This window comes from Gossypium raimondii, chromosome 8, assembly GCF_025698545.1.
Source record: "Gossypium raimondii isolate GPD5lz chromosome 8, ASM2569854v1, whole genome shotgun sequence".
NCBI lineage: Eukaryota > Viridiplantae > Streptophyta > Magnoliopsida > Malvales > Malvaceae > Gossypium > Gossypium raimondii.
This window is the reverse complement of record NC_068572.1, coordinates 46581791-46593816: the sequence shown is the minus strand read 5'-3', so window position 1 is coordinate 46593816 and position 12026 is coordinate 46581791. Positions and strand designations below refer to the sequence as shown.

The 12026-nt window shown below is 31.8% G+C and overlaps 1 protein-coding gene, 1 long non-coding RNA gene and 1 pseudogene across 2 annotated transcripts; 2 read left to right on the top strand and 1 right to left on the bottom strand.

Annotated features, from left to right (window-relative positions):
- Positions 1-1264: 1264 nt before the first annotated feature.
- LOC105791706 (nitrile-specifier protein 5) lies at positions 1265-3453 on the top strand. Its single transcript, XM_012619913.2, has 2 exons — positions 1265-1419; positions 2055-3453. The coding sequence occupies exons 1-2, from the start codon at positions 1390-1392 to the stop codon at positions 3000-3002; spliced, it is 978 nt and encodes a 325-aa protein (XP_012475367.2). The 5' UTR covers positions 1265-1389; the 3' UTR covers positions 3003-3453.
- A 5277-nt stretch (positions 3454-8730) lies between these two features.
- LOC105791705 (ras-related protein RABD2a-like) lies at positions 8731-11704 on the bottom strand (annotated as a pseudogene).
- Positions 8937-9951, top strand: LOC128042882 (uncharacterized). Its single transcript, XR_008198401.1, has 2 exons — positions 8937-9071; positions 9208-9951. It is a non-coding gene; the product is annotated as an uncharacterized LOC128042882 (long non-coding RNA).
- Positions 11705-12026: the final 322 nt, after the last annotated feature.

The following is a 12026-nucleotide window of genomic DNA, read 5'->3' as shown; positions in this document are numbered from 1 at the left end:
TTTGGTGTATTTGATGTATTATATTTTTTAAATTTCTTTCTATATAAAAAAATTTAATACGAGCAGGCTGGACCAAGCTTAGGTTTTAGCATTTTTATCCAGGTCGAGCTTAGGCAAAAATTTAACATTTTTCGAGTCCAAGACTAGAAAACGGGCGTAAAATTTTTACTTGACCCGACCTGGTCCGACCCACAAACAACTCTAATTATTTCACCTATAACTCAATTATTGATTCTGTTAATATTATATTTTTCTTTCACCTCACAAAATCTAATAATATATAAAGTAATTTATAAAAATGTTTACAAACAAATTAAAACTTGTTATTTAGAAAAGTTTTTTAAATAGGTTAAACATAATTACAATACAATTGAAAATTTGTATTTAAAGATTTCTAACAATGTTATGTTTGCTTTAAAATTTATTATTGATTCAAAGTTAGTTTTTAAATAAATAAATAAAATTTTAACATTTTAAAAAAATATTATTGGCCAGATTTGAATAATTACAAAATATTTATTTCCCAAAGCATCTACCATACCTTAATATTAAAATTTTCCCCAAGGGCATTTTCTAGTACTTGACTTTGATTTTTATTTCAAATATAAATAATCAAAACAAATGCTTTAATATTATAAATAAAAATTAGAGCTACCCCGTAAGTAATTTTTAATAATTTTATTACAATTTTGTATTTACAAAATGTTTAAAATTATTCGTAATCTTTCTAACTCATAAATAAGAATGTCATTTTCTTAGTATGTTTATATACACTGAAATGAATAGTATGATAGTGAAATAAGGTATTTTAATGGATATTTTAAATATAAAATTGGGAGGATATGGCACACCTAACCCAACTATATAGTGAATTAAAAATTTAAATCAATGGTCAGCAAGCAGCATGGAAGTTGTCTTTCAAGAGTATCTGAATTTAAATATTTCATTTCACATTATTTTCTTAATTCAAGTACTAATAAATTAATTTTAAATGAAAGCTACTGGGTAAGGTCACAACTCTTTTTTTCAAGTAAAACTGATGTTACATACATAAATTTTCAAGTCAATTTAGTTCTCTAAATTAATATATAATGTTTATTTTAATTTAAGATTGAATTTAAATATTTTTAATGTTTAAAACCACTTTTTAATTGAAATTTTTTCTATTAGAAATTCATTTTTTTTAAATTCCAATTTTTGATTAAATAAAGATCTATTTCTTATAATAATTCAATTTGACATCTTATTTTTAAAATATCTTAAATTGAATGCATCACGGATATAAATACCTGGATGTGATTCTGTGATAGCCCAGAAAACTCCAATCTCCAGGTCCAACAGTGACATTTTCTTTGAATACCAAGTATAAATCCTTCACTTTTTCTATTGATGGCTGAGGTTAAAGGGAAATGGGTCAAGGTTTGTTCTCTGTTCCTCTTTAATTCATGTCTACAGAAGTTAAAACAACCAAAATTCTGGGCTTATTTTTGCTGTTGAATTTCTCTCTTTCATCATATCCTCAGTTAAATTTATGTAAATTTTTGCTGGATTTAATGGTAAACTAACACTTCCTAAATCCTAAGTTTGAGTACATGTTTTTTGTTTGTTTTCTTTTTGAACTTATTATACCTGGGTTTCCAACCCAATATTTGAGTTTGGTTTCTTGGAAATCTCGGCTGCCTTTGTGGAGTGATTTTTTTTTTTTGAGGTAATTGCAAATACATGAAAGAGGTTTAGTGATTATTACCATAATTTTCTGCCTGGAAAACTAATCATCCCTTGAAACAATTTAGCCAAGAGCAGCTGAATGAATTAAGAAAATTAGGCCTATCTACAGGATAAGATCTACACTATGAAGAGATCTCTTGATTCTTTTCCATTATTTTAAAGTTGGGTGCCTTTCTTTTTGCCGTTATATTTTGTCGATTATAGTCTTGTAGGCTAAGATTCATCTTCATTTTTCCTTTTTTTTTTCAACTCTATTATTTTAAAAGTGGTAGGCTATGAGATTTTAACCTCTAGTTTTACGCCATGGATTTATAAATCTGCATCAGCTTAACCAGAATGGAACTGGTCCTGGAGCCAGAAGCTCACACGCCATAACCATTGTGGGACAAAAGGCGTATGTCTTTGGAGGTGAGTTCACCCCAAGAGTCCCGGTTGACAACAAGCTCTATGTATTTGATCTCAATAACTTAACATGGTCTGTTGCCGATGTAACTGGTGATGTGCCGCCTCCACGTGTTGGTGTCACAATGGCCACTGTTAGTGAAACCATCTATGTATTTGGTGGTAGGGATTCTGCACACAAGGAGCTTGATGAGTTATATTCTTTTGATACTTGTACGAACAAGTGGGTCTTACTTTCTAACGGTGACAGTGGCCCGGCTCATCGGAGCTACCACTCCATGACAGCTGATGACCGACATGTTTATGTCTTTGGAGGCTGTGGTGTTTCTGGCCGGCTTAACGATCTATGGGCTTACGATGTTGCTTGCCAAAAATGGATCAAATATCCAACCCCGGGAGACAGTTGCAAGGGAAGAGGTGGCCCCGGACTGGCTGTCGTCCAAGGGAAAATATGGGTGGTTTATGGCTTCTCTGGAGTGGAAATGGATGATGTGCATTGCTTTGATCCAGTACAAGGACAATGGTCCCAAGTCGTGACAAGTGGGGAGAAACCAACGGCCCGAAGTGTATTTTCTACAGTTGGGATTGGCAAATGCATAATCATATACGGCGGGGAAGTGGATCCTAGTGATTTAGGTCACCTTGGTGCTGGGAAATTTTCTGGAGAGGTATACAGTTTGGACGCAGACACATTGGTGTGGAAGAAGTGGGAGGATGAGCGGGGTTTAGAAACTCATCCCGGGCCTCGTGGATGGTGTGCTTTTTCCAGCGGCGTAAGGGATGGCCAACTTGGGCTTCTAGTTTACGGTGGCAACTCCCCTAGCAATGATAGGCTTGATGACATTTTCATTTTTACGCCATCCGTAGCATAGCAAAGAAACTGAAAACTGAGCAGGGGTTAATAGTGATTCAGTATTAGGATTACAAAGATAATGTGTGGCTTTGTCTAGTAAGTAATCTTGGAGTTGCTTTATGTGCTTCAGTGCTTGGATTGGTTATTATGTGCAAGTATTTAGCATCACTTTCTGCGGGTGCTGTTGCTGCTGTCTTGTGGTTGGATTTGGATGGCTGTGGTGCCTCGGCTGCTTCCATTGGCTTGAACAACTCCCTCCCTAGGCAACAACATCTTATCTATTTTGTACACAATCAAACGGCTCTTCATCCTTCACAGTCCCTGTAATCTTTGCAGTCACGACCTTAGTCTTCATCGTCATTTATCGTACTTGTTTGCTCCGACTGTTCATAATCCGCAATAGCAAACGACATCCTTTTTTCGTTTTAAACCTTAATATAATGGAAAATGCTATATCTACGGTTATAACATCTTTCTTCAATTGCAAATTTGACATGAAAATTCTATTTATTCTTTTAGAAATAGATTCAAAACAGAATAACTAGATTTATAGCATACTCAAGGATTAAATTGGGCATTTTAATTTTGAAGGGTCAAAATTACAATTTTTATTTAAAACAAGACAAAAGGATTAAATTGAACTATTCATGTTTAGAAGGTACTAAAATAACAATTATTAATGACATTTTCATTATCCTCTTACCATGTCCCAAAACAAAATTACTAGGGTAAACTTTTTCTTCCAAAGAAGTTATTTATTTATTTTACTAATTACAGTAAATTGCACCAAATGTCATCAAATTATGACTCTAGTTTTATATTGGTCCTTAAATTTTAAATTATATCAATCAGGTCTTACCATTAATAAGATAGTTAATTTCAGACATGCTTGACATAACTTAAGATTGAAAAAAACAAATCTCAAAAGGTTAAAAGTAAAATGCAACAGAAAATCATTGAGAATTATATATTATATATTATATATATTCAATCAAAATATATTATATCTCACACAATTAATAAAACCCTAAAACCCAAAATCATCAATATAATAACCCAATGATCAAAAGAAACAACAAAACAATCTAAATCATTACAAAAAAAGAAAAGCAAAGCCAAAAACAATTCATACCCATAACTATTGAACTTGTAAAACCTTTTACTTATGTTTGAATCGCTTCAGTCTTTAATGAACCTTTTGCACGACAACGAGAATTTGGCATCCTTTTGATTTTGCATTGCCATTGTTTTAAATCATTGGTTTTTGGAGCAGAAACACCCTCGTTTTTTTTTTCTTTTCTTTTTTTACTTTTAACTTTTCTTAAATTTTGTCGTATAATATTTGATATGTCATTTTAAGGTATAATCCTAGGTGGCATATGAAATAACTTTTCAACTATTAACTTCTAATATCACATGTATTGCATATGATTTTACGTATTTAATATTTAATTAGTCTTTTAAATGTTATATTTATAATTGTAGTAATCAACATAAAATAATACTTATTTAAATTATTGAATCTAATTAAAATATATTAACTTGTCAATTCAAATATTATAATACAAAAATTTCAAATAATAATTAAAGTTTAACATATTCAACATACAAAAACATGCAAGTGCTTCGATCTTGGCTTGAGGAGGATATCATACTGGAAACTGATAACTGTCGACTTTGAGCTACCCTTTCTCATGGCATTTTTTAATTTTTGAATTTGAGGTTGTTGATTAAATACGGATTCAATCTTAGTTCTTAGTTTAATTCTTTGTCCTTCTATTGGACTAGTAGAAATGCTAATAAAGTTGTTCATTCTCTAGCGAGGGCGGTTTTATCACGAGCGAACTAATCCGAATTTGTTTTTTGTCCTCCTATTGCAAATATTTTAGTTTTAGATTGTAATGGTGATAATGAGAAGAGTTAGAACTAGGTGTTCTGGGTAAGCCTATTGGCTTGGGTTTAGTTTCTTTCCTCGTTTCCTTCTTAACCGGTTTTTTTTAATGATATAATATTTCATAAGAAAAATACAATCAGAGACAAAGTCAGAAAATTCTTTTAGGGGAGACCGAAATTAAAATTTAATTTCTATGATAGTATAAACACAATTTCATTGCTTGAATGACCTATACCTTTATAATTTTTAAAGGATTAAACTAATTTTATCATTTTTAGGAGGGCCAAAGTGTAATTTTACCTTTACTAATTTAAAATTTAAAAATTTTAAAAGCCTAAACTAAAAATTTCCATTAATTCATGCAAAGAAACATTATTTAAAATAATAACTAATTAACATAATTAACTTTGATATTAATTAAGTGATAATTAATATGCTTAGAATTCTATTAAAATAATAATCCTATTTTACATCAATAAAATTAACACAATTTTTGTTTATATCAAAATTTCTAAACTAATAATTGTAGAATATAATTATAATTATCACAATAATATCTTTATTTTAAAATTAAATCACAATATTTTTTAACTAACAATTCTAAATTAAAAATCATAATTTTTTTAATTGTGAAATTAAAAAATAAAGAATATTCTAATAAGTTGAAAAGTTTGATGGATAAGAAACATGTATGGTATCCTAAAGCGGGCTTCATATTCAGGAAAATTGGTAGTTGGTTACCAAGATTTATCGCAGTGCTTTCTGTAATAGCCCGATTTTAGGCTTAGTCGGAACAGTAGTTTCGGGACCACAAATCCGACGAAAAAAAAAATGTAATGGCTTGAATTTTCAGAGGTGTCGGAACGGTGATTCGAGATCACTAAATTCGACAAATGGGTAGAAAATATTATTAATTTAGTAAGTATAAGTTAAATATGAAGTTAGGAAAATTTTTGAAATAGTGAATAGTGCACTAGAAATAAATATTAAAATAATTAGAATCGAAATGAGGTATCAAGACCTCGGGGATTTTAAACTGAGCCATAAATATTTTTATAAATATTTATGGAGTGTTAAAAAGTTAGTATTAAAGTTTCGTTAAGAAATTTTAAAGTTCTGATAATTAATTGAACAAAAAGGACTAAATTGTAACAAATGCAAAATTATAGGAAATAATTAAATAGCTTAAATGATAAAAGGAAGAGGGCTTAAAAGGTAAATAGACCCAAGGCCTATTTGGGCTGGACGGCAGGGGCATGAAATCAGCAGAAAGTAAGGAGAATTAAGGGCAAAATTGGAAAATTGCAAAATTTGCTTAATAAAGTTAGGACCCAAGTGGAATTATCTAGATTTCTCTTCATTTTTCTGAATTCTCATCAGCTAAAACACCATGGAAGGGCTTCTTCAAGCTGGTTCTTCATATTTTTATTACAAGTAAGTTCAATTCTTGACTATTTCTTGAAATTTTTGTATTTTTATGACTTTTACAACTAGGCCCACTTGTTAAATTCATTAGTTTTGATTTTATGAAAGAAGTTGAAAGTTGATATGAATATGTGCTGGAAGTATATGATGATTTATCATGAAATTAGAGCTTTAAATTGTTCATATGCTGATTTTATTGAAAGAATTGAATAGAAAGTGAATGTTTGGGACCTAATAGTAAAAGAGTTTGAAGATAGAGTTATATGTGGAAATTCTGAATTTCAATAGTTGTGTAACAACTTATAATGCCTAGTAAAGTAATAATAGAGAAAATTAGATTAATTGAGGGGTTAATTGAGAAAGGACCGAATTGTATAAACTGTGAAATTTGGGGCAAAATGGAAATCAACATTTTGCACTAAAGCAGTTTTGGACAGCAGCAGTAGTGTAACTTTGAAAAATCACCAAAAATTGTAGAGATTGAATTAGAGGATGAATAAAATATGAAACTAAAGCTTATTGAGTCTAGTTTTTTATAAAAGAAACGATGTGAGCAATGGAATTGTAAATCATGAGATATAATAGATTTTGTGAGACAAGGTCAGAATGAATTCGGGTTCCCCTGTTCTGACTTTGGAAAATCATTAAAAATTTTAAAAAAATGATTATGAGTTATAATTTATATGGTTATAATCCTTAATGAGTCTATTTTTAGAAGAAACAAACGAAAACATCATCTGAATTCTGTACAATGAGATAATTAATTTTTAGTGAAGAGTGGTCGAAACTGTCAGACAGCGAAACAGGGGAAACTTTAAAGAATAAACTGTATTATTTGGCTCAACCAAAAATTCTGAAAATTTTATGCTATGAATATATGTGAGTCTAGTTTCAGGGAAAATTAACGGATCTTAATTTGGAGCTCTGTAGCTCTGGGTAAAAATAATTTAGTGAGTCTGACTCGGATAAACAGCTTTGAATATACATGTTAGTGAATATTGAAATTATGGTTAATGTTGTTTAAGTGTGTTATACACATTAAGGATGTGGAATGGAGAGGAGGAGGAGGAAAATTGAGAAATATATGAATGACTTGTGTATAATTGGTCATATGTTTGATTATAATTGATAGATGATGAAATAGAAATGATGCTTAAATTTGTGCATTATTGGACATGGTTTAAGCTCATGTGTGAAAATAAAGTTTCATAGCATGTGTGTATGGTATATTCGGTATATGATTTGGTATGAAATAATGTCATGAATGGTTTATCATGTGATTAGTTCCAAAAAGAGTTATGTTTCAATACACTAGCTTGCAACTATGGTTGAATGATATGTTTATATCTTGTGTAATGTGCATAGGAAACAAGTGTGGAAGATAATGAAATAGTAAGTTCATATGGCTGAAATTTAATGATTAAATGTTAATTTCATGAATTATACAATGTATGATGAAATGTATTTATTGTTGAAATGAGAATAAAATAAAATGTGAAAATCGAATAAATGATCAAATTAAGTGGAACGCCGGATTTGAGTACTTCTGATCAAGTGACAAAGTGATAAGTGGTAGTTTTAGCTACACTTATCTGATCAAGTGACAAAGTGATAAGTGGCTACACTTATCTGATCAAGAAACAAAGTGATAAGTGGTTACACTTATCGATCAAGAGACAAAGTGATAAGTGGCTACACTTATCCGATCAAGTGATAAAGTGATAAGTGGTAGCTTCACTACACTTATCCGATCAGTGGCAAAGTGATAAGTGGTAGCCTAGCCACACTTATCGATCAAGGACAAGTGATAAGAGGTCATATGTCAAAGTGAAAATGAAGTACTCAATTTTCCGTAACCGTTCCCTAATTTGATTAAGGATGGTAAGTGACAAATGGGCCCAAATGAATTAAAGTAAATGAATAAGTGGTAGTGTATTTATACCGGGATGATGTTGTTATTTAAGCTAAAGTGATATTTTCATTGCAAAATTAAGAATTTCATAAATGTGTTATTGAATGATATAATCGATAAACGTTGAGTTAAATGGTAAATACGTATTAGTGTTAATCTTAGTGACATTGAATTGTACGTGAATTAAATGGAAATTGCTAGTGATATGATCTAAATTGTGAGCATGAGAAATTGCGAATTAAATGAAATGGAAATGAAGCATTGAATTGTATGAGTATGTACCGGGTCTCGTAGGCCCTAATTATTATGATTATAATATTTTGAGGATATATTGTGAAAAGTTATAGAAACATGTTAATTATTTTGAAAGTTTTTATTTAGATGAAATTTTATAACTCGGTTAAATACGTTTACAAGTGTATGTGTTTTGGTAATGCCTCGTACCTTATTCCGGTGTTGGATACGGGTAAGGGGTGTTACACTTTCTGCTATCGAAGACCAAATTAACACGTAAAGTATAGCCAACAGATACTGTATAATTTAACCAACCATCATATGTTGTACAACCCTTCACATTAGCATTTGTGTAGAAATGAATGAGATCCTCTAAATGAGATTTGATCCATAAGAAATAAGTTTGCAACTGATGACTTAAGAAACATGTAAAATCTAAACACATAATTGACTCTTTTTTTTCTTTTTCTTTTTAAGAAGAGCAGCAGCCGCTCTTTTGTGCAACAGGCTGTCCCTGGATCTGTACGGTCGGAGGCCTTGCATTGTTCATGGCCGGTTGGCTCGCCATTCTGCATTCAGAGGCACCAAAGTAATTGGAAATCATTAGGCATCAAGACTTTGTGGTAAATTTCGTGACAATTAGTTTGTTCATCTAGAAGGTTCTGTAATGATAAACACAAACAGCCTAGTCACGCCATTCAACTGTACATACTTCTAGAATGGTAACGGCGTTTTGATGCTACTAAAACTACTATTCAGGAAAAGGAATATGGATATACCTATCCTTGATGGAAGCAGCCATGGCCATGAAAGCCTGTTCCACGTTCATGGAATCTTTTGCGCTGGTTTCCATAAAAGGTATGCCGACTTCATCTGCAAACGCCTGAAGGAAGAAAAGCAGCCATATGGAAGAATGGATGAAAATGCAGCAAAACACCAACAATTAGAATTTGTAGATCATGGTGCCACTACCATAAATAATCTGGCTGCAGAGGTTCTCCTCAAAAGAAAATAATTTACGCTTAACACGTGAAACTAGCATAATACCTTAGCAGCCTTGTATGACAAGACTTTGTTTTCTATAAGATCGCACTTGTTTCCAACCAGTAGTTTGTTAACAGTATCACTAGCATAACGATCAATTTCATTCAGCCACTGCTTGACATTGTTGAAGCTTTCTTGGTCTGTCACATCATAAACAACCTAATAAGGGAGCCACCAGTAAATGGGAAAGAAAAAGATATAAGAAAAGATGTTTATGAGAAGCATAAATAAGCAGTGGAAGCCACAAAAATGGAACTGAAAGGAGAAAAACTAGAAAGGAAAAGATCACCCACAATTATGCCATGAGCCCCACGGTAGTAGCTGCTAGTGATTGTCCTAAATCATTCTTGTCCAGCAGTGTCCCACTGTACATTTAACCAAAGAGCAAACTAACTAGTAAAACGCAAAGTTAAACTGAAAACACACAGAAATGTTAAACAAAAAAAGGAAAAAAGGAAATAGCAGTACAGCATGCTAAAACATACAATTTGAAGTTTAATGGTCTTCCCATCCTGCTCCACAGTGCGTATTTTCTACCCAAAAAGAAAACCAGAAGACAAGAAATTAAAATAATTGCCATAAATTTGGCATTCAGAAATTAGTACCAAGGACTGGTTTACTCACAAAATCAACCCCAATGGTGCTTACGTAACTATCTATGTATGAATCATCCTGCATCAAAGAAATTACATAAATTGATCAGGTTCAATAATTAGTCCCACATAAACCTCTGAAAATATCCAGATATACAACTAAAAGTAAAACAAGATTCTAATGCCAAAATGTACTCAGTCAAATCATGAAACCGTGTCATCACATGAAGGTATAAATTTTACTCCCAATATGCATGGTACATATGCAATGAGACTTTTTAATCAATTACTAGTGCAATCTAAACATCAAATACGAATGTAAAGATTGAAGGTAATCATATAAACATCTATTAATGTGCAACTTAAAAGTAAAGACATTTACTTTCAAATGCCAATTTGAGTCTAGAAACTTACAGCAAATCTCAAAAGGAGACAAGACTTTCCAACACCAGAATCTCCAATAAGCAAAAGTTTGAACAGATAGTCGCTGCGAAAGAGTGCAACCAGATTATAATAAAATACTTTTCAATGATGCAAAAACAGAACATCTTCAATTATACCATGCATAGCATAAAGTTGGTTTCTACAAATGTGCCAAAACCCCAATTCCCAAACATAGACATTTTTCAGAAACCACAAACTAGTCAGTAACAAAAAGTTGGACCACCAAATTAATTGCCCAAAGATGAACCCTTATAATCCCAAGTCATTGTCAAATTAGACCGAGTAAATGTTTCCTACACCACTCTATGAAAAATAACACCCGTAATTGTCCACTTACCAGAAAGGGCAAGTGATGTTAGCTTTTCTTTTTTATTTTAGTTTCCAGTTCAGGAACTCTACTGCTGATTATGTTGTGTACTTTGAATGCCCAGTTTTAAGGCGCTCCCTTGTTTCGGACGGCAATGGGCATGGTTTGAATCGTACTCTCATTTAATCTATGAACTTCCCTTATATTATCAAGAGCCTATTTTCCACTTAAATCAATCTATGTGACAGCACCTGGATAACATAGAGGCAACATATGCATAATGAAGAACACATCAAAGCTCCCACCTTTTTTAAAAATTAAATTCAATAAAGAAATCCCAGCTGCAAATAAGACAATAATAGCAACAGAAACATAATAGGAAATAACACATCAATTCCTTTCAACAGATCTAAAACAAAATCGCATTATATCCAGGGTTTACTTTTAACACCGACAATGATTGATAAACATAAGATTCATGTATTTTTAAGGTGACCAAATTATAAAAGAAGAAACATAAATAAATAAACAAACAGATAAAGGCTTAATCTAAACATACAAATAAAAAAGATATATTAAGTACGAATAAAGAGAAAACTTACTACTTGGGATTCATTCTGGATTGAAGAGAAAATAGGATCGAAGACTGGGGTCGCCGGAATCCGAACGAAAATTCCGGCAATAGACCACAGAGATCTAGTACCGATTTACCCGAGAAGTCAGCGGAAAGAAGATGAAAACAAGGGTGAAAAATAATGGAAAAGAAGGCAGAGGTTGAAAGGAAAACGACACGCAAGAGAGAGAGAGCCTGAAATAGTGAAAGCTGAGTCAGAGAGAGATGCAACATGTACATAGTTCAAACGTCATCAGTAATTCAACTGAAATGGGCCTTTGAATATTGGATCATAGATCAGATCAAGCTTCTCCATATAGTATTGTTTCATAAAAGGTAAATTACAAAATAGTCACCGTAATATTTCTTTTACTTTTATTTTAGTTCTCCAACTACTGAGTTTTTTTCATTGAGTCTGTTATGGAACAAAGCTTCAACGGTCATTTCATATTTTTGTTATTGTCGTTATTTCTTTTAACTGTAAACACTACGTTTTATTACTAGTTTTAGTTGTGTGGTGCGTTTTGGCTAAGGGGATTAACATTCACGCTTAAACAATTCATTTTGATAGGAACAC

Coding starts and splice junctions, on each gene's coding strand:
- LOC105791706 (XM_012619913.2), top strand. CDS start 1,390: ATGGCTGAGGTTAAAGGGAAATGGGTCAAG. Junction 1,420..2,054: donor TTAAAGGGAAATGGGTCAAG/GTTTGTTCTCTG, acceptor AATCTGCATCAG/CTTAACCAGAATGGAACTGG.